Source organism: Astatotilapia calliptera, chromosome 6 (assembly GCF_900246225.1).
Source record: "Astatotilapia calliptera chromosome 6, fAstCal1.2, whole genome shotgun sequence".
Lineage (NCBI taxonomy): Eukaryota > Metazoa > Chordata > Actinopteri > Cichliformes > Cichlidae > Astatotilapia > Astatotilapia calliptera.
In genome coordinates, this window is record NC_039307.1 from 23933447 (window position 1) to 23957142 (window position 23696).

At 39.8% G+C, this 23696-nt stretch overlaps 1 protein-coding gene across 1 annotated transcript; it reads right to left on the minus strand.

Moving 5' to 3' along the window:
* Positions 1-1286: 1286 nt before the first annotated feature.
* Positions 1287-23668, minus strand: papss1 (3'-phosphoadenosine 5'-phosphosulfate synthase 1). The gene is made up of 12 exons (XM_026171224.1): positions 23271-23668; positions 20495-20609; positions 20161-20396; positions 19822-19960; positions 18319-18437; positions 18010-18123; positions 17776-17887; positions 15740-15945; positions 11786-11921; positions 11106-11374; positions 6416-6645; positions 1287-2286 (listed from the first exon to the last, which is right to left on the minus strand). The coding sequence occupies exons 1-12, from the start codon at positions 23328-23330 to the stop codon at positions 2148-2150; spliced, it is 1875 nt and encodes a 624-aa protein (XP_026027009.1). The 5' UTR covers positions 23331-23668; the 3' UTR covers positions 1287-2147.
* Between the last annotated feature and the right edge of the window lie 28 nt (positions 23669-23696).

Sequence of the window (23696 nt, forward strand, 5' to 3'; positions counted from 1 at the left end):
TTTGAGTTTTTAATGTTTTGTATGTGTTGTTCTCAGTTTTTTCAGCAGTAATTTAAGAACATTTAGTGTTGTGAACCTTTATACATGTAAAATAGTTTTGGCATATTAAAAACTGCTGAAATGATACAACCATACATGATCACTACACTGCAAACATATTTCATATTTACACAGCAGTGAAAATGCTTACCTCGATTCAAAAGAATATATTAAAGTATGCTTTAGCACATTAAACATAAGTGTACATATTGCAAAATCTACACCTCCTTTGAAGATGACACTAAATGTGTGGTTTAAAAAAAAAAAAAAAGTTGTACAATAGTCCTTCAAGTCATACGAACAGCAAGTCACTCTGGCAGTTTGCCATGTAGTAACACACCTTCAAAAGGGTGAAAAATTTCAAAGCAAGATCTGATTATGGTGCAAGCAAGGTGAAAATGGACCCAGAAGTAAAATACACTGAGCATGCTACAACTGAGATAACATCAAGAGGTTATAGATACACACAGTAACAGACACCTGCATCACCCAGAGAGCACTGATCCTCTCCAGACAGTTAAAAGGACAACAGAAATCATAAGGCAATCTCCTTAAGAGAGGGGGGAAAAAAATCATTTGATCATTTTCCGTGTGAAAAAATAGCTCTGCTTTTGAAGTTGCCCCAAAGTCCCAGCTTGATTACCATTTGAGATTAAACAAGATCTGGTGAAAGGTGGAAAAATTTGCTGCTGACAGGTCTCTTCATTACATCTTGGAGCTGGGTTAGATGAAATATCCAGGGTCTCTCTGACAGATCTACTCTTCCCGGGTCTGGACTTAACCCTGCAGGTTCCACTTTCACTGCATCTGGGAGCCAGCTGCAGATCATTGTATACAGCGTGGAAGTGTGTTTAAGTTTGATTGGGGTCACTAGAAGGTCTGTCTTATTCAATATACAGCTCAATATACATAATGACCAACTGGGGGGTGAACTGACGTTCCAGCAGACAATGCTCACTAAGGCGGAGAAATGTAAATCTCCAGAGTTCATTGTTCATTCAGATGACCGAGTCGATTGAAAGCAAGTGAACGCATTTAGCTGCCAAAATATAAACAGCCACCGTGAGATAACAGTTAATTTCTAGAATAAACCAAATTCCTAGCTGTCAATTAAAAAAAAAGAAAAAAAAGAAGAAGAAATCTTTGAGAATATTTTATGTATATAAATCTCTTTGGTGTGCCTTAAGACGTGTTCCTTAATGTATCTAACAACTTAAGTTTAGAGAAAGAAAAAGGTACACAAATTGTTCTTTTGGCTAAAAATGATTTATTGGACAAGGAAAGATTACAAATCTGATCCCATGGTAAAGCACAATAAAATATTAGCAATACATGACATGGGAGAAAAAAAGTAAATAGATCTCAAAGCAGCAAAGCTACAAACACAACACACAAAAAAGCAAAATTAAAATGGAGTGATACGTTTTTCTACAAGTTTAAGAAAGACTGCACTATACGGTAAAAAAAAAACAAACAAAAAAAACATAACCGCTGATCTGTTTTTCACAATTTTCTTGACATACTGGACCATTTCAATGTAAAAATACAACCAGTGATAGAAGAGGCAGGTGTCCAACTTCAATGTGAACATGTGAACTGACTTTGAGGACCAAGGCACTCAATTTTTACTTTAAACACTTGTGTACAGTAACATTTGAGCCACTACCACACCTGCGTGTATGCATACAGTAAAGAAGGAACAGCGTTAAGTCGACTCTAGTGAGTTGAGTAACATTTTAAATACTAGGACAAATTGTAACAACTTCTCCCGAATATTTGAGTACTGGTCAACAGTGACTCTTCATCATCATTTGGATGTTTAAAAACAACACTCTTAACCACTGATCAGAACTTACAGTTGTCATGTTAGTAAAGAATATCTTCTTAGTATACTGACCTGTGCTTCTACATTTCATAGTCAGAGGAGAGGTTTAGTTAAATAAAGCACATACAGCTAAAACACAGATAAGACTAAAACCATGACAGAAGCCAGAGTGAGTGAAGTTTGTGATAGAAATGAGTGAGTGGTCCCAAACCTCAGTAGAAACCACCACTGTGTTCCCATGTTTTTTGTCACGTTTTTCCTCCCCCCAGCTGAGACCTGACCTTTAGGCCTTCTCCAGTGACTTGTAGTACTCTTTCAACACGGCCCAGGCTTTGGGCGCCATGAAGCCGTCGGGAGGGTTCTCTCCCTCGCGAGCCATTTTACGCATGCGTGTGCCTGAGATGAAATCGTAATCTTGATGGCTGTAATTAAAAACAAAAAGACAGAGAGTGTGAGAGAGACACACACAAAAAGCAGGGGAGCTTTGAATAACAGATCTACTTCAATCAGTGAAAAGATGCCGATCAACGGCACGCCCAACAGAGCCAGCTGCTCTTTTACAATCAGTTGGATCAAGGAGCAGGCCAGTTAACATTTCTGCAAACCAAAAATGAAGCTTTTATGACACTCTCTTGTGACACATCCCACCCTGTGAAATTTGACATGATGATTGTTTGCATATGAGAATATATTTATGAATGACATTTCATATGCTGACCATTTCTCACAGCATGACATTCCTGCAAAATCACTCTGTGGCAGGAGAGATAATGTCACACGATCCGGCAAGCACCAGCATGCCATAGCAGTGGTGGCTGGAAAAGGAGGCCAGTGCAGCTGACTGTCAACATGTTGCGCTGTGATTTATGTGCCTGTGTTGTGCTGCTATCTGCCTCACGATAGCTGTTGCTGCAAACCATGACGAAGTGAGAGAATCTGCATTTCTTTAATCCTGGGTTTAAACTGGAAAAAGGCAGCTATGTTGGGGAAGCTTTGCAGAAAATACCAACATATAATCGCAGCTGCTTGATAACAGCAGTAACTGAGAAACGCTGGCTTTTATTTGGAGTCATATTTGTGTCCGCCTGGCCCATTGTGTTCATCGGCTAGACGATCTGATATTTGCAGTTAAGCCAGTTACAGTGAAAACAGTGGTTTTCTACAGTGAAAAAGCTCCATATGAGAGCAGAGAGAATGAATAAAAACAGCTGAAACCAGGAGGAACTGGTGGGACCTCTCTTGACTAGTGTATGGACAAACGCCGTGCGTTCGCAGGGGAAACATTTTGTATTTTATAATCAGATTTGATAGACCCTGTATTTGTGATCATGCAACATTCTTCAATGATTTGATTTTAATTGAAGCATCTTCTGAGTGAACTCACAGACCTCAAATGCATTTCCCACTGTTGCAGGGCAAACTGTGCTTACTGAGGTTCTAGAGCTAGATGCTACATGAACAGTATTAACAGTGTTTCCCCTGAGACCGCCTTGAAGGGAAGCACTGCATAAAACCTGCAAAAAGCCTAAATAAACAGGTATGTCAGTAAGCTGGATATATAAGGAAGTCTGGGTGTTAACCTAACTTGCATGTTTTGGACTTTTAGAGGAAAATGGAGTATCCTGAGAGAACCCACACAGAAAGATCCCAGTCGGCTGGCGGACTTAATTCAGAAACCCTTTTGTTGGTTTGTTCTTCCCATTCAAGAGCAAAAGGTTTAGTTTTTTTTAAAACAACACTGTCAAGAAAACGTTTTATGGTTTATATTATGATTTTGTTATTAGTTTAAAAAAATTTTTTTTATTTCGTTTTGACTTATCTTTTTAATTCAGTCAAGTTTCCAGAGTGCATTTTACTGTTGCAGTTCAGTTTTTATTGTTTAGAAAAAGTTTGGTTTTAGTGTTGTTTTCATTAGTTTCAGCACTAGTTTTAGTTTTTTTTTTTAAATAGTTATTGTTGCAGGTTATATGTCAGAGGCAAGATGTACATAAAAACTAACCGTTTTACCTCAATAATTTTATTGGAGTCTTCCAAGTTCACAAAATCATTTTTAATCTTTTTCAGTAGTCAAGTTTTTATTTTTATTTTAGTTAGCTAAAATGATTTTTTTTCTCTCCTAGTTTTAGTTTCAATTAACTACAATAACCATGATTTGTGGCACCTTAAAATGACAGTTATTAAACTTTTACGGTTTGCGGTTTAATGCAACCTTGACTGATTCTAATACAGATTTAAATTATTACAATTAAAGAAAAATAGTCTTTGGTCCTGGAATCCAGAGCCTGCTTAAGCATTCCCGTATTTCAGTCCAAAGACTGTTATGCATGTTAGGGTGACTCTAAATTGGCTGTAGGTATGAACACTGACAGACTGACAGCCAGTCCAGGGTGTAGCCCTTCTTTTGCCCGATCACAGTTGGGATAAGCTCGAATCCCCTCAGGACCCTGAATTGGACGAGCGGTTAAGAAAATGGATGGATAATATAAAATAAGCATCACCACTTTTGGGTAACACACAATACAATCAAACTGTCAGACTCACTGTCTGCACGAAGGAAATGCTTTCTAATATTGAGACTGAATTCTCCTCTCCAAACGTTTTTTTTAAGTATCTTTCACACGTTCTGAGATCCTCTCCTTTATATTTTTATGATTGATGGTTTCTCGCTGCACATTTGAGGTCACATGAAAAGTTCTGAACAGCGCTGTGTGAAGCAGTCAGCCAAAGACAGTCTTCATCTTAGACCAGTGCTAAGTGTAGCCCAGGCTATCCTCATTTATAAATTACTCTGAGGGATAATCAAGACTTTAAACATCTTGTTAGCAGACATTCACACTTATCTGAAGTGGGCTCACATTCAGAGAGGGTCAAAGTTGTGCTATTTAAAACGCTAAATTGTTATCACATGAAAGCGCACATCTTGAGGCTCTGAAACATTAAGAAACAGTGAAAGTAAGGTAAAAGAGCTCCAGGCAAATTCTTCAGAGAACAAGTTATACAGTGTCAAATTAGAAACAGCCTTCCGTGGTCTGAGCCATTGTGCTTCAGAGAAAGACTGAGGGGTGTTGTGATTAAAATGAGCGCCCATATTAAACCTAAAATGTGGCAAGGGCACCGTGCTTGAAAGAGTAGAAGATCATAAATCTAACTGAGTGACGACTGCAGATTTTAGAAGCTGAGTTGTGTTGAATGTCTGGCATTAGCATTAATATAAAAAATGGACAAAATATAAAATATGAGGTAATATTTTGAAAAAAATAAATAAAATAAAGCCCGTTTGCTCGAGGCTTCAGAGAACAGTCAGCAGTATGGTTGCTGGAGGTTCCTGACAGTCATCAGGTAAAAATGCACTGTGTAAACAAATACACAGTGCTACTCCAAAAACCTCCTTGTCCTTGCACTGCTCGCTAACAGTTTGCTGCAGTACCACATAGTTTGCATGGAAGATGCACACGTTTCTGCAAACACCCACCAGCTACTCACTGAGCAGAAAGTGCAATACAAACAGTTCCTTCAAAGTAAAAGTTCCACATTACAGAAAGTGCAATTTTTCTGCAGACAGCGTCAAAGTCTGCAGCAAACTTTGACACGCTATGATGCGTACGGAATTGTTTCCATACATGTTCATTTAACAATATGTGGCAAGTTATTTTTTTCCCTTTGGTTTTTTTCTGTTTAGGTTATAATATAAACTGTCAGATGCTTAAAATAATTCAAGCACAAATTCCATTTTAACACAAAACCTCACATTCTATTTATATAATCAGACAACAGAAATTTTCTGTCAAGTAAATGTTTCACATGCAGAGCACCAAGCCAGTGGTGTCACTTCAAAGCCAACGATTGCTTAACGAAATCTGCTGATAACATTTTAAAACAAACTATTTCAAGGAGGCAGCGTACTTCGATTCACAGAAGAACTAGATGTGCCTGATCGGCACTTCACTTTGGACTTTACATCATAAACATGCATCATGGAAAACAAAGGCAATCTTTTGATTAGTGCTGCAATATTTAGTTTTAACGCTGCTGGCTGAACACAACCCAAGTTGCACAACCTGATGGAACAGGCTGCATCAGACTGCAGGAAAGCCAAATAAATTGCATGATTGTTGTTAGTCACAACGTGCAGTGTCCATATACAGACTGTAATTAATGGCAGGTCTCTGTAATTTTGAGCAACATCAAAGCCCGTAGTGTTGCACAAAAGCTTTTAACTGTATACGAATGAAAAACAATTGCTGTTATTCTTGGCTCAGCTTTTTAGGGCACAGAGAGAAGAAGAAAGCAAGAAAGAAAAATGAGGATTTTTTTTTTCTGCATACAAGACAGACCTAATGAGTAATTAATTTAAGGAATATAATTTCTGTTTAGGCTGCTCACTCTAATTGACCTAAATGTGAAGTATTACTCTGGACAAAATCTACAAATGTAATTTAATGTGAGTGAGCGCTGCCTGTGAACCATCTCTGTAATAAATTGATTTAAAACAAAGGAAACAAAATGGAAAAGTTTTTTCTTAAATGAAAAACCTTCAACAAAAGTACTCACTTTTTTGGATCATAAAAATCCATTGCCCTTTTGACCTTGTTGTAAGCAGCAACCTTAAATGGAACAATTTCGAGGGTGATGAGGCCCGGAGCCATGGTGAGCACCTTGGCTCCGTGAGTGGGCTCGTACAGGTCCTTTCCTGTGGCAGGGTGAGGCATGCCTGCAGGGTCACGACCAACAATGTAGAAATTGGCCCCGGCCACCATTCGTGCTCTGCAATGCCACTGAACCTGTGGACAGAGAGAACAAAGAAAATGCTATAGCTGTGAAACTAACACTGCTCCACTTGTGTGGGATTTATAAAGACACACAATATGTCTTTATGACAAGTGTGCAAGACTGTACTAAAACACAGCAATCTGGGTAATGAAAGCAGCAACAATGACACTGTTAATAGCTCAATCACACTAGAGTCAAAATAGCACGACAACCTTTCTGCAACTAGGAAAAACTGTTGGTTGCCAGGTGATTCTGGCAACCACAATCCTCCATCGCAAGGTGCGGGACGACTGGTTGGAGGACTGCAACATGTCTCCAAATGGTCTCAATCTGACAGAGACTGACTGCATTCACTCTCATGCAGGCTGATGAAGGTTTGCAAATATCTGCATTTATAAATGCAGACAGACTGCCAACACATTTCAATCCGAGTCAGTCTACACCAGGGGTCAGCAACCTTTAACACCCCAAGACCCGGTTTCCACGCAAAAGAAAACACTGGGAGCCGCAAATATCTTCATTTTAGATGTCAGAAAGTAACACTGTATATACCAGAGGTGTGGACTCGAGTCACATGACTTGGACTCGAGTCAGACTCGAGTCATTAATTTTATGACTTTAGACTTGACTTGAAAAAATGTTCTAAGACTTGTGACTTGACTTGGACTTTTACACCAATGACTTGGGACTTGAATTGGACTTGAACCGGTTTACTTGAAAAGACTTGATATTTTACCCCAAATATAAAATTTAACACGCATATTATATAGAGATTGAAAATGTGACGTCATTCACGGGTAGAACCGCAAAGGATTCTGGGAACTCGTGGCAAGCGGTACTAGCGCACGCAGGCTTTCAATTAAAATCAGTTAAACAGCGATAAAAAGAAACACAAAAATGTCAAGAAGCCGTTGTATTATTAACTGCAATAGCCGGTCGCATGACAGCCACGGGAAGCCGACGGGTAAAGAGATCGGTTGTTATCGGATTACGTCGTTGAAGAGAAATTGTTCAAGCCATGTTTCCGAAGTAACAAAGACGCGACGGATGGCCTGGATTGCAGCCATTCAAAGATCAAATATAACGTCCCAGAACACTCCAGCTCACAGGTTAGTCTGCTCCAAGCATTTACACGAAGGTCAGTGTTTTTTAGTAGTTAATACGTCATTTTCATAACATAATTAGTGATATAGGTTACAAGCAAGTCTGGCACTGAACAGAAATTGTGGCGCTATGCTCCTTTATTTATTGTGCATAAATAGTGAATTGTCCTGACACAATATTGCGTTTCGCTTCTGTTATTATGGTACATTGACAAAAACATATACTTTTATTCACAGGATAAAACAGGTTTTTTGTATCACTAATTGCCCAGTGCGATTACAGACTGCGGTAAAGTGAGCCGTCATTTGTGAGCCGCGGTCAAGCCAGCCGCCTCCTATCCGCGCGGTGATTACAGCATACAATATTGTTGTCACTGCTACATTTCTGTAACGCTACCAGAAATTATTTCCACTACTAATTAATTACCGTTGAGCTCAAAGGTCCTATTAATAAACGGTTAAGGAATGTGTATTTATGAAGACGATTTGTGAGACTGGTAAACTTATGATATGTACGATGGTCTTTCGTTCTACACGGTGCATTTCAAGGTCCTGTACCCATCCGTCGGTAAACTGTACCTGGGCTTGTTGCAGTGACCTGAAGTTACTAAACTTCATGAGTGTATGCACTCACTCCAAGAACCGTATAATTATAAATATGCATATAAATATGCTACGATGAGATAGCTGACTTCATCTAACTAGCAAATGTTTTCCAGGCTACGTTGGTGATACAGTTTTTTTTAATGTGTATGATATTTTTGTCATGCGATTTTAAAGCTGGTCCTACAACCGCATCCAAGAATAACATGCAGCTTATCTCAGAACTGTCGGTGAAAATTATTCTTGGAGCTAGGTTTAATTGAGCTGCATTTTAAAGAGGTGCAATTTCACAATTTGTGTATATTTTCTAAGTTCACTATTTTGTCATGTGTTGAGAAAAACACAGATTTTAAAATTACATGGTCTAATATTTACATTTAGCATAACTGCAACATTATTTTTTCGTTTTTTTTTTTGTTTTTTTTTAAAGACTCGAAAGGACTTGAAATTCAAAGTTTCAGACTTGTGACTTGACTCCGACTTTTACACCAGTGACTTGAGACTCGACTCTGACTTGCCTGACATTACTTGAGACTTGACTTGAGACTTGAGGATAAAGACTTGAGACTTACTTGAGACTTGCAAAACAATGACTTGGTCCCACCTCTGGTATATACTGTTTTTTACTTTTATGCTGTGTGTGAACAACTAAGGTGTGTTGCTTATGAAATCCTTGAAGTGCTACAGAGAAAGTTACATTTTATCTATGTAATTAACACATTTTGAACTCTTAATGAAATATAGCAAAAGGAAAGACACCCAGCTGAACTAAAATGATCCATGTAGCAAACAAAAACTGTTGTGAGCCGCCACCCTTATATCGCCTTTGGGCTTTTGGAGCCTTGACCTGACTTTTAAAAAAATAATTGGGAAAAAAAGGACTATGCTGCTAAAAGATGAAAAATAGATATTTGCAAAATTCTGCCTAAATATGTATTTTACCTGGTTAATGTGTGTGGCGTGGCCTGCAGCGCCGCTGCAGGGGAGGCGACGCACCTGAGCGGCACCTGAAATCAGGCCTTGCCGCCTTAATGTCTGTGCTCTCTATGCTGTTGTGTTGGTATGTGTCGGGCTGTGAGCTGAAAAGCTACAGCCGGCTGTATGTGTACAGCAACCGTGTGTGAAAAGTGGTCAATAAAGAGATGCTGAAAAGCGTGTTCATGGAAACATCGTCGGGTCTGCCGTGATATGTTTACAATGGGACTTCTGCTCCTGAACCTCTGCGCACAGCGTCTGCAAATCGGGGCTGTACAAGTCACTTTCACCTTTACGCAGGACTGTAAGCTGTCATCTGTGAGGCGTGAGCGGTGTTTGTCTTTAACATAGTTCACAGTGGAGAAGAGCTGCTGACATAATGTAGATCCGAAGATCCATAATTGGCCTACCTGGGGTTGAAAGTCTCGATAAATGCACGGTGTTTCGGCAGGTATGCTGGCTTCCACGAGTGTGACGCTTATTTCAACCAATGAAAAAAATAATAGAATGTGATTTTATTTTTATATTTCAATATCACAATAATCTTCCAATTTAGAACTACAAGTTAAAAAAGAACATAAATAAAATAAAATACACTTCAGCTAAATACTTCTAATTTATTTTCCCAAACCACACGGAGCCGCACTATAAGGACTAAAGGTTGCCGACCCCTGGTTTACACCAATAAGCACAACTCGACTCTCTTTGCTCTCGGGTGCTCAACTCAACTAGCTGCAGATTTTGATTATATTCTCATACAAAAGCAATGCTGCAGAGCACCATTTGGAGGAATTTCTAAATTATCATTTCAGAACTGTGAGGTTCTGGATTGACTCTGAACGTATCAAATGTCTGTGTATGTAGACAGCAACAATTGGTTGTTTTCACTGATTTATCATGCTTAATTGGTATATTATTATCACAAACAGATTGCATGTAATTGCCAACTTGACCCCATTCCCTAACTCACTGCACTGAAAGCAGACTGAGTGCAACACATTTTATTGCTGCCTTGATGCACCACAGTTACTTTGAAGGCAGCAACTGACTGCAAGTGATCACAAACCTGGTCCTTGTCTTCAAAGCAACCATTTCAAAGGTGATGGAACTGCACGTTTATTGCACACGGTCACATTAACTTTGGTTGTTGCTTTTCTCCTACGCTGTTGCTGTTTTTCATTATCAATAACATCAGAAACTGGACTTTTTGCCTTGAAAATTACTATTACTACTGCCATTAGGTTTCTACATGTTCTACATGATTTTTAGATAAGACTGAGGTAACAGCAAGCCTTTAATGGGCTAAAGAATACTTTGAAAATTGTATTAATGAAGAGGAGGTTCTACATCTCTGTGGAAAACCAAGTCAGAAAAACTATACTCAGGTTGCGACCGTGCATAGTTTTCAAAAATCTCCCTTTCAGAATTAGAAACTGATTAAATTCGCAGGCTGAGATCCACCATCCTGCAATCTGCTCTCAATAATTTGTAACATATCTTTCTGATTATCATAAATGAGTGATTAAAAGATTCTCAGCTACAATCAGTCACACACAGAGGTTTGTGTATGGCATGAAAACGTTAAACAGAGCGCCTCAAGACAACTGTAAATTTCCTTTCCTGACATTTTTCACTCTCAGAAATTTGCAAAGAAATCATGCGACAGCCCACTTCCTTTTCTGCCTGTTGTTATTATTCAGAGCTGCAGCCACGCTTTTGTTCTCTATCACGTTTGAAGCGAACCTGATGCCTTGTTTGAAGAAACCTCAAACATTCTTGATAATCATTACCTCAGTTGGCCCTGCATACATCATGGGTGAGGGAAAAATGGCAACAATGGTAGATTCTGGATTCAGAACGCCCTCCTCCAGCACAGCAGCATGCTGCTTCATTCTCCAAGGCAGTGGCACGTCATCATCTTTGGTCCAACCTCCTAGTGGGTGGAGCAGCAGAACAGGCCGACGGTAGCCTCGCTCGATCAGACGCTTGTGGGTGTCCTGCATCAGGAGAGCATGCCCGTTGTGGACAGGGTTACGCAGCTGAAAGGCAAATACAGCATCTAGACAGAGAAAAAGGAGGAAACAAGTTTGTCAAACGGCAACCAAACACATCTGCAAAGCAAAAGCAAAGCAAACAAAAGAAAATCATCTACACACAGAAATCATCTAGCTGCTTCATGCACATGAACCACATACAGTCTGTGTATTATTGATGAAGTGTTGAATAACACTGTAGTCTTTTCTCTTGGGACCTTCCTACTGTGATGCTGTTATTTATTTACCAAATAAACAAACAAGTGAGTGGACTGAAGGCACCAGACTGCTTAAAGTTTTCCTCTTGTTTTAAAAGAGAAGGAAGGTAGCTGTTTATAAATACTGGGGCATTACCATCACTCTCCCTGGTTCAGAATGTCATCACTGGGTTAATTTAGCTCTGACAGAAAATAAACAAACAGATATTGTTCCAATACCTGCATTCATTTCTTTGAACTTCTGTTTGAGCTCAGTGGGTGTCAGTCGGTATTGGTCGAGACCGTCATTCCAACAGATCTTGTCCAGAACCTGCAGGTCACCACCGACCAGCCAGTCCCCGCTTTCCATCACCATCTGAAATAGGAGCCACAGTGATCGTGACGGTGAACGCAACACAAACATAAACCAGATTTAAGACACCGCTCTTTAAAAGTCTCACTCTGTTGGAACCACTCCAGGGTGAATTCAAATAAACCCCTCAGTTATTACCCAGTTGCAAAAGGACAAAATGAAATAAATCAAAGTCTTGGTGAGTTGTTAAACAGCCAACAAAACTCTGCTGTGCTTTCCCCTCAGCATTTGTTAATTTCAATAACAGACAAAATCAGATTGCATTCCGCAACGAAACCTGGGGATGAGCTCATGACCACAGCGCAGAGAAATTTTCCCCTCGTGAGATTCATCCAACAATGTCACCAAAGTGCTCAGGAAGGATCCAGGCAAAGGCTGCTATTGTTTCAGGCAATATCTTCCACCTGCTTCCTGTGGCACTTTTGAGACTGTAGCTAGAGTTACTGAAAGCACTGGCCTGCACATTGTTAATGTGATACAAAGTGACAAATTTCAGACCAAGCAGCAAACGCATCACAGCTCCAGCATTTAGACTGTGAACTGAAATAAGACCAAAAATAAAAATGAAAACAATAAGTGGACAAAAAAAAAACCTGTCTGTCATTATTTTGTTGACATGTAATTTATCATCTGAGTACGCTTTGATATCCATACTTTACAAACACACTGATTCCAGTTTGAGCTGGCAAGCTATATATAGAAATCTGAATCTTGTCAGCAGAGGAGTGTCTACGTGATGCGATCAATAACCACCTGCCCTCAAGTGCTCCAGCTTGTCTGCTGCTCACCCGATAAAAGTCACGACATACGCTTTACAGCACTGATAGCACTGAACAATAGGATAGGCAAATCACCACAGATTTTGCCAACATAAGTCAACAGAAAACAAAACGTCTACAAGGCTGTATGAAAGCAGGAGGTCTAAATCTGCGATGTTTACCCATTATAATTTCTCTATGACTTCATTTGTAAAAGGGGGCCCTAGCCAAATAAACCACACCATAGCTTCCAGTGCCGTGGATTTCATGTCTGAGTGACAGACAGGCAAACAGGAAGCGTGTGGATTAACAACATGTTCCGTGGAGCAGAAAAGAGCCTGGATCAGAACGTCGTAGTCATGAATGAAGGAGTGTGCTGACAGATTGGTTCTGGTGTTGGGAGTTAAACATTCACTCGTGTATACATACATACATTCTAATGAGTGAGAGCTTAATTAGAGCAGGCTGAACACATGATAAGTTAAAGTGGATAAAGAACGACGGTTCGGGAAACACAGAGCATGTGGCATGTGCCTAAATCCAGAAATGAGACATCAGGTGTTGACACTAAGGAGTCACGGCATCAATTCATGAAGCCTGCAGCTTCTAATACATCTTAAAACACATTACCATGCCAGACTCCATTATGAATAAAGTGAAAGAAGGAAATCTTTGAAAATTAAAAAAAAGAAAACTGCCAATAGTGGTGCGATATTAAGAGAGCTGTTAAGCCAGAGGTTAAAAGTAAGTCTGACCCAAGAGTGCAAAATCACTAGACACCACAAAGACTATTAATTTTGACTTAAACCTTTGCCAATAAGCAGACTGCACTAATCCACAAAACAGCCACTTTTAAAAGTTTACTAAGGTGAAATTAAAAACAAACTGTGTCACCAACACCAAAAATTTCTGCTGCTTTCCATTAACCCATTGACACTTTAAGCCAGATCATTTCAGGACATTAGCACACCAGAGCGTCTACCTGAGCCCCACAGCGCTTGATAAGAGACACATGGAAACAATTCCTCGATCTACTTGGAGATGGGCTGGGTGAGCAAAAAGGTGGAAGCTGGCAAATGAGCAGTACAATCTCAAACACATTTAGTTGAAGGCTGAGCAAGAGACTCTGGATCCAACTATAACACCTGCAATATGAGGGTGTACCAAAAAGATCAAGTGATTACACTGGGCGTCCTGACAGACTGAGAAAAACTCCACTCCTCCGCCTATTCAGTCTTTCCATAAGCAATGCGCAAAGGCCAGCTGGGATCTGTGTTCTATCAGTGCCGAATCCAGGGAGGCAGTTTGCTTTCACATGCAGCATGTTTATCACACAGTACTCTGAGACAGACAGTCTGGAGCTCTGCAGATGGTCTTCAGTAGTTTCGCCAAGGCTCAGCTTCTATACCATTTCTAACATACTAGCCCATATTGTAAATTCAATCTTCCCAGCAGGAGAGAATTCATTTAAAAAAAATGTTTAAAAAGCCTGAACAGCCAAGGAATGATCTTTGCATTTGTGCCTTTTTTTTTTTTTCATAAAACATGTACTAAATGTTATGTGTATGCATTTAATAGTTGAGTGGTTCATGGGGTGTGAAATAGTTCTGGATTGAATTATGAAAGTCTCTTCATCTCTAATATGAATAGTTACACACTAAAACTTACAGGATGGTTAGCCTACTGTAGAGCTCTCAGTCAGAATGCCTAGATTTTGCAGCCTATCATTCAATCCAGACGGACAGGCTAAAAAAAAAAAAAAAAAAGACTGCACGCTAATCTGAGCTCTGTTTTTGTTTGTTGATGGGATATTACTTTTGGCTGTGAGATAAGAAACTGTGGAAGTCAAGTGAACAGGGTGTGTATCCCACATTGTTCAGGCTACCCCTGCTGGAGAGCAAGTGCTAGCTGTCTATGGATATTTGGCTTATGTCTTCTTAAAACAAACTGAGGTCACCCTTGCTTTTTCTTGAAAGTGATGCCATCCCTTAGCTAAAGCACCTGGTAGTGACAACCCAAGCTTCATGGGGTAGCCTTTTTTCTTTTGACTGTGTGCAATATGAGGATACCTGCATGAATAGTACAGGTGCAGTCTATTGGCACAGGCCCTGGAAAATATCAACAGTTTTACAAATAGTGAATGCATTTACCGTGTGTATATTACACTATTTCACTTCCAAGGAAACAGTGTTGAGTGCCTGACGATGGAAGAAACTGAAGTTCCACAATAAATTTTGAGAACTGCTATAAACATCAAGAAGTAAATCGAATTAATCCTGGCTGCTATTGGAGGTGCGTTTCACCTGTCTCCACTGGCATTTATGAGACAGCCCCTGGACTTACTGACTGGGCTGTGCGATGCTGATGTGATACAAAGAGACAATTTTCTACAGACTAAGCAGCAAACACAGCAAAGCTCCCGTGCCGAGACAGAAAGAACCAAAACAGAAAGGCCACAAATGAAAAGCTGAAGATGACAAAGAGAAAACCATGTTGCTTATTTTGTTGATATGTAATTTATCATGTGAATATGCTTTGATATCCATACTTTGCAAACACCCTGATTTCAATTTGGTCTGGCAAACCATACATACAAATCTGAATGTTGTCAGCAGCACGGGTGTCTACGTGAGGCGATCAATAACCACTTGGCTCTGTTATAAGATGTTTTTGGGATCATGTTGTGATTTGTTTTCCACACTCTAATTACTCCAACCTGTCCACTGCTGACCCGATAAGAGTCACGAATGATGCTTAACAGCCTTATTCTCTGGAGAGATCAACAGCATAGGAATGTCTGTATTGATTTTCCTAACAAAAGTGAATGGAAAACATGATGTCAATGTGGATAAATCAAAGGAGGGGGCCAACATATACATACGTATCCACTCTGTTTAACCCTCTTAACTGCCCCATAATTTCACATGTGAACACAGAGTTAGCCAAATAAACAGCCACTACAACACCACAATTCAAATGAATTCTAGACATTGCCAATATCCCGCCCTGCTTCACTGAGCAAAAACTGGAAGGTTGAATGCACCACTCCTCACAGGCACTGACCTTGATGTAAGGGTGGTCCTTGCAGGTGGTTCCCCACTGCCGAGCACAGCGCTCTTCTTTTCGATGTTCGTAAAACTCGGGATTACGAAGGATGGCCACTCGCCTACCCTCGTAGACCAGGGCCATAGCTGTCGCGCCATCCAAACGCTCTTTATCTGAAGTTGACACTGGCAGCACGATAGGCACAGAGAGGTTGATCACGCCACCTATGGGGTGAAAAATGCTGATTCATGGAAAAAGAAAGAATCCACAATCTGAAATAGCCTGAAAACATTTCAGATCATTTTTCTCGTCAAGGAGTTCAAGTGTGTCCTGGTCAACTGAATTATTGATGAAGCTATCAGTGTTAATAGTTTCCCGAGGGAGTTTTTCAGTAATTACAGGTGTTGTAGAAACCTTGTAAATGACTGATTTTACTTTGGGTTTTTGATAAATTTGGAACAAAAATTCTAAAAATAGTTTTAAATTGCCAGAAATGTAAATTGTATCTGCTTTAAAAATTTTTGAAAAGTCCAAAGACACTAAGATTAGGCAACACACAAAAGGCAGGTTAAAATGCCCAGAGACTGGGAATGTGCAACAAAATATCCCGACCATTCTTGTAAAGTATAACGTTGTACGGCTTCAGGCTAAATGTGGAATATATGTTTCAACCACTGAATACAGTGAATCTTCAAGGCTGCAATTTAAGAAGCTGGAGAATAAATATCCTTACTCTACACTCTACACTGAGTGAGACCCTCTCTCACTCATGAGTTAATCCGCAGTCTTTTGCAGCATTTATTTCACCATGCACGTTGATGAAAATATTGAGACCAGCACGTTTTTCACAGATCAGCTAAAAAATATAAAAATAAATAAATATATAAATTAAAAAAAAATGTGTAACTGTGACTGCTGCTAGCCCCAACTCTCCCTGGACCTTCCTTTGGTCCCCTCTGTCACAAAGTAGAGCTTACAGATGGTTCCAATAAAATGCACACACAAGCCTGCCAAATGTCCAAACGAGGGAGACACAAAATGAATATATTGGGGTTTCTGTTTTGTCAACTACTTGATTAGCAGAACTTTCAGTTCTATGCTTCCTGACCAGTTTTAGCATAAATTGTGTGTAATCAATCCTCCAACTGTCAAACCTCTGGAACATGGTGACAATGGGAAATGGCTGTGTGTAGTGTTGATCAATGCACAAGCTTTGTCCTCCACATTCCAGTCCTCAGGACTAACAGCAAAGTGACTCATAACTTCTAATCTATACACAAACGTATACAGCATGCTTAAAATATGTGTAAAATATGAATATTGTGAGCATGCATAAATACATTTACTATCCACTTCATTACATACGCCTTGCTAGTACTGTTTTGGATCCCCTTTGCCTTTAGAACTGCCCTAATTCTTCGTGGCACAGATTTAACAAGGTGATGGAAACATTCCTCAAAGATTTTGTTGACATGATAACATCACGCCGTTGCTGCAGATTTGTCGGCTGCACATCCATGATGCAAACTTCCTGTTCCACCTCATCCCAAAGATTTAGATTGAGATCTGGTGACTGCCGAGGACATTTGAGTAGTGATCTCACTGCCATGTTCAAGAAACCAGTTTGACTGGTCATAACAGGATGGTCAGCAACAACATTCAGGCTGTGGTGTTTGAATGATGCTCAGTTGTTACAAAGGGACCTAAAGTGTGCCAAGAAAACATCCCTCAGACCATTACAAACACCACCACCATTATGAACTGATGAGTAGACACTTTCATGTTGTTTATAAAAAATTCTGAGCACATCTGCTTCAGGTTTCCACATTCAGAGATGCTCTTCTGCACACTTTGGTTGTAATGAGTAATTATTTAAATTACTGGTTCCCTCCTATCAGCTTCTGAGAGAACTGCCACTCACTGGATATTTTCTCTATTTCAGTTCAAACAGAAAGCTATTTTCTGTTTTAGGTAATTATTGTGTCAGCATTAAACTCCACCTAATGCCCAGCCGCATGTTTAATGAGTTTCCTGTGAATATATAATAATCTTACCATCCAATAGGCAGTCAAAATGAAGACATTGCAAAAACTCTCTCTCTCTCATGAAACCATTGAGAGGAGTGGCCCAGCCTTCAGCCAGCACCTGTACCCACTGCATGTCCACCTGAGGATTAAACAGTCACATACATAAGAGAAAAGGTAAATCTATCAGAGGATACTTGGATAACAAAACGATTATCATTTAGCTTTACTTATTAAAACGCTTTGTGATATTGAGATATTCACCTTCCCAATCTGTACAGCAGGAAGTGTCTCTGCATCAGCTTTGGCCAGATCCAGTTTGTTCTCTTGAACGTACAGCTCTTTCACTTCATACGAAGCATCGACAGGAACTATATCCTGCAAAGTGCATCAACATCCACACAAATGTGATACTTTCCTGCCATCTAGTGGCTCACAGAAAAACAATGGCACTGTAATGCATTAAGTCTGAACTTATAGGCTCCAGCTTAACCTGTGATGGTGGTGTAAAAGATGAGGGAGCTAATTGGTAGAAGAAAAATAGCATCAGCACCAGATATTTCCTCTCCTCACCCTCTCCTGAAGAAGGTCAACAAGCTGCTGTATGCACTCATTCACGTTGCAGGAGTCGGTCTTCAGCACCAGCTCTGGTGCCTCTGGCTTCTCATACTCCGAGTCAATGCCAGTAAAACCTGATTACCAAATAGAAAAAAAAAAAAAGCACAATCTGAGCTCTGTTTTGTTTTTAAATAAAATATATTTACACCTAAGCAGCAGGTTATTTTTTCCTATTTTTATATTTTTATATGTTTGAGATGAACACAATATGAAATACAGAGCTCCAATTTAAAATTCATACTATTAAACACATCTGTGTGATAGTTTAGTTGTCAAACAGATCGATTAACCTGATAAGCTGAATCAGATCGTTTCTTATTTCAGTACAAACAAAATGCAAAAGCAAGGAAATGAGGTAGATTGAACATATTTCACAAGCAGTAGTCAGACTGTTGAAATATGTTGCATGCTTGCTTGCCTCCTGACCTAAAGAATAGTTGAGAGCACATTTTGAGCCAACATTTTAGCTCTAAAAAGGTACATGCATGAAGTGTTTCACACCAACCATACACATAACATACAATCATACAGGCAGGTAAAAAATACAGAAATGTAATATATAAATTCAAAAATTTATATCACTCAGTTAACATAAACCTCGTGAGCTGCAAAAACAAGATAAACGAGTGAGCGCAAAGCTCACGCTTGGTGCAGAACTTACTTTTAAAGGAACAGTATTGTATTTTCTAAACATGTATTCTTTGTTCATTTTAAATATACTTTAAGAATTTTGTGGCGCAGTAAAACTCTGTAAAGAGTAGCATGCTAGATGTTTACTGTAAACATGTAAGTGTAGATCATAGATAATAGGTAATGATTTGTAAATAACTGGACATTAATAAGTTGAGCTTATAATAAGATGTTATACTACATTATATTTTATATTTTATACATTTTGGAGGTCAACTTGAAAGAAAGCCTGGTGTAAAATGTAAAAGTGAGACCAGAGGCCAAATGTGACATGATATTTGGGTGCAAATTATAATGTTATAATTACAATTCCCATATATCATTCCCTACATGCCAGTCTGTTGTCAATACAAACAATGAGAGTAAGAAACATAGTTTTCATAAATAGCTCTTTATACTATTATCATTTTGACCTTGAAGGAGAGGTCAGAGGTCAAATGTGACATGATTATTTAAATCTTTATATGGTACTTTCTGTATGTCGACAATACCAGCCACACTTGTAAGACACACAGTTTCTAAGTTATAAGTCTTTTTAAAATGTTTTCTACCAATTAATCATTAAGTGGACCTTAACTTGAATTCATTTGAATTTAATTTACCAAAATTGATTGGACTCTTGACATGACGCAGCTCTACATCTGTACAAAGTTTTTTCTGAATTCATCCAAAATATTTCAGTGCCCATGTTTGCAGACAGAAATACACATATGCAAACGCAACCAAAAAAAAAAAAAAAAAACTTCCTTGGAAGTAATCATACTGTACCTGTTATCTCCCCTGCTCTTGCTCTCTTGTAAAGCCCCTTCACATCCCTCTGCTCACATACGTCCAGTGGGGCATCCACAAACACCTCAAAGAAAGGTAGCCCAGCAGCCTCATGGATCTTTCTGGCATTGAGGCGATCCTGATGGATGATAATAACATACAAAACTATGTATAAATAGGAAAGACAAAAAGTGAGAGCAAAACTTAGCTTGGTGTACTGATGATGGTGACAAATTAAGAGCCTAATTTACTGAAATACCACTGAGATCTAGGCACACTTCTCATTGTCATCATCTCTTTGTCTCATTCAGCTAACGCCTTCTTTGAGGAGCTACTCACCCTGCTGTAGGGAGAGATGAAACTGGCGATGCAGACGAGCCCTGCATCAGCAAAAAGCCGGGCCACTTCAGCAATACGTCTAATGTTCTCTTCACGGTCCTCTGGGCTGAACCCCAGGTTTTTGTTAAGCCCCTGACGGATGTTGTCCCCATCAAGTGTGTAGCAAGGGATACCATGACACACAAGGTACTCCTCCAGAGCCATGCTCACTGTGGTCTTCCCTGCACCAGACAAACCTTTACACAGAAGAAAAACAAAGGGTTAAACTAAGAAAACAATGACATCTTCATTAAGTCCAACTTAAAATCTCTACAAATAACATCTTTCAGCCTACCAGTCAGCCAAACAGTGCATCCTCTAAAGCCTCCTCTTGTGCCCACAACCTGCCCACGCTTGTTTCGGCTTACATGATGAGCTTGATAGGTGACATTAGTTGCCCGTTGCATTCCCTGAAATAATACAGATTTAATGTAAAGTCAGTGGAGTGAATACAAATTTTAAAGAAAAACTATTATTTGAATTATTTTCAACACCTTAGATTATGGGATAGGTTAATTGGAAAATCCAAATTGCCATTAGGTGTGAATGTGCGAATGAATGTGAGTGTGAATGGTTGTCTGTCCCTGTGTGTTGGCCCTGCGACAAACTGGCGACCTGTCCAGGGTGTACCCCGCCTCTCGCCCTATGACAGCTGGGATAGGCTCCAGCGCCCCCCGCGACCCTGAAAAGGATAAGCGGAAGCGAATGGATGGATGGATGGACCTTAGATTATGTCTTAGGCAACATCATTAGAAGACATAGCATAAATTTTCACTGCTATGCAGATGACACCCAGCTCGATCTGTCCATGAAGCCAGATAACACACACCAATTAGTTAAACTGCAGGAATGTCTTAAAGACATAAAGACCTGGATGGCCGCTAACTTTTTGCTTCTTAATTCAGATAAAACTGAGGTTATTGTACTCGGCCCTGAAAATCTTAAAAATATAGTGTCTAACCAGATTCTTACTCTGGATGGCATTACCTTGGCCTCCAGTAACACTGTGAGGAACCTTGGAGTCATTTTTGACCAGGACATGTCCTTCAATGCACATATTAAACAAATATGTAAGACTGCTTTCTTCCATTTGCGCAACATCTCTAAAGTTAGAAATATCCTGTCTCAGAGCGATGCTGAAAAACTAGTTCATGCATTTATTACTTCCAGGCTGGACTACTGTAATTCATTATTATCAGGATGTCCTAAAAACTCACTGAAAAGCCTTCAGCTAATCCAAAATGCTGCAGCAAGAGTCCTGACAGGGACCAGAAAGAGAGAGCAGATTTCTCCTGTTTTGGCTTCCCTTCATTGGCTTCCTGTTAAATCCAGAATTGAATTCAAAATCCTGCTCCTCACATACAAGGTCTTAAATAATCAGGCCCCATCTTATCTTAATGAGCTTGTAGTACCATATCACCCTATTAGAGCACTTCGCTCTCGCTCTGCAGAACTACTTGTTGTTCCTAGAGTATTTAAAAGTAGAATGGGAGGCAGAGCCTTCAGTTTTCAGGCCCCTCTTGTGTGGAACCAGCTTCCAGTTTGGATTCGGGAGACAGACACTATCTCTACTTTCAAGATTAGGCCTAAAACTTTCCTTTTTGCTAAAGCATATAGTTAGTTATGCTGCAATAGACGTAGGCTGCCGGGGATTCCCATGATGCATTGAGTTTTTCCTTTCCAGCCACCTTTCTCACTCACTATGTGTTAACAGACCTCTCTGCATTGAATCATATCTGTTATTAATCTCTGTCTCTCTTCCACAGCATGTCTTTTATCCTGTCTTCCTTCTCTCACCCCAACCGGTCGCAGCAGATGGCCGCCCCTCCCTGAGCCTGGTTCTGCTGGAGGTTTCTTCCTGTTAAAAGGGAGTTTTTCCTTCCCACTGTCGCCAAAGTGCTCCTCATAGGGGGTCATATGATTGTTGGGTTTTTCTCTGTATCTATGAAGCGCCTTGAGGCGACTTTTGTTGTGATTTGGCGCTATATAAATAAAATTGAATTGAACTGCAGAGCAGGAGGTAAGGATGATTTACATTATTAATCAATGCAAAAACTTTCCTAATTTACTAAAAACGGTGTGGTCTCAGAATCTCATCTCTGCTTTTCGTGGATGATGTGGTTCTGTTGGCTTCATCGGGTGACTGTTCTTGTTTATCCATTATTATTGTTGCCACATGTTAAGCTGCAGCTACAGGATACACACTGCTAGTACCATGCTGTGACAGCGCTGTGACAGCGCTGCAACAGTGTGTGACATTCAAACCAGATAAACCTGCGACACACCTCCACCTCGCTTCATTTTGTCCACATTTCCTCTCAAAACTTCTTATTTCATCTTGAATACATCAGAAATTTTTAAAGATGAAATATTCATGCTGCAATTCATTTCCCGGGTTGTCAATCAATCCAGTCCTTTTCAGCCACTTCAAATATCTCTACACGACTGTGGCATTTTATACTTGTTGCAATTTCTGCTGCCCTTTTGGCTAGAAAGAAAGGTGTTAAGATTGTTCTTTCTGGCTCAAAATAACTTTATAGCATTGATGTTTGAGACATGTTTGACAGATTATAAATTATTTGCAGATTACAGATGACAGATTATTTAGGCAATTATTTAACAATTCAGAAGCTTTAATAGAAAATTTCGGGTTGTTGTGTTTTTTTGAAATTACATTGTGTGTTCAAATGTGGAAGACGGTGATGAATGACAATACTGTGCTGCAGCGTTATGTAGCAGAGAAATTACACAAAGAAGCACAGCACAGTCTGCCTGTACCACCAAGGTAATGTTATCACACCTGGAAATGCTGTAACTCAAATCAGTCAAAGCCCCTGCATTCATTACCGGGGGTGGTAGCAGCTGATTCGTGATTACTTTTATTACCCAAAGCTTTACTCGTAAGACTAGCTTTAGCTTGCAACTAACGTGTGACAAAAGTGTCGCTAACTAGCTTACTGAGCCTGTTAGGCAGTTAGCTCAGAAGAAGCAACTTGTTTGTGGATGTGGACGGATATAATGAAACGGTGCGTTGAATTAACACATCTTGGGAGAGAAGAAAAAAAACTCACCCAGCTTTCAGCAGTGTTGGTTAGCTTCTGTTTCTTGTTCGAGTTGCCGAGAGTCTCCATGCCTGGCAGCAGTCAGCAGCTAATTCAAACGGTACCTATTTAGAAAAATAACCAAAAAAAAAAGCAAATACAACACCTAACCCGGTTTATTTACTTGTAGAGGTATCTGTTCGTGGGTCAGGTGCGTCTAGCGGATGGAGGAGACCGGAGCTGAGCAGCCTATCTAGCGCAACAACCGGGAAGAGGTATTTTTCCAAGCTGCCACGTCACCATCGAAGAAGTGACGCGTTTCCTCCGTCTTTGGTTGGTTCCAGAAAAACTGACCTGGTGTCAGTTCTGCTTCGTCATCGTCTCCTTTCGCGCAATAGCTGACTCGGAGACGTAACTGATCCGCAACCTGCAAGTGTGAAAATACATTTAAAAAAA

Excerpts from the sequence above, each read along its gene's own strand:
- papss1 (XM_026171224.1), bottom strand. The coding sequence starts at position 23,330 with ATGGAGACTCTCGGCAACTCGAACAAGAAACAGAAGCTAACCAACACT. Across the intron at positions 18,438-19,821 it reads AAGAGCAGGGGAGATAACAG|GTTTTACTGGCATTGACTCG; the intron begins GTACAGTATGAT and ends TTTGGTAATCAG. Across the intron at positions 17,888-18,009 it reads CTGCTGTACAGATTGGGAAG|GTGGACATGCAGTGGGTACA; the intron begins GTGAATATCTCA and ends TTTAATCCTCAG.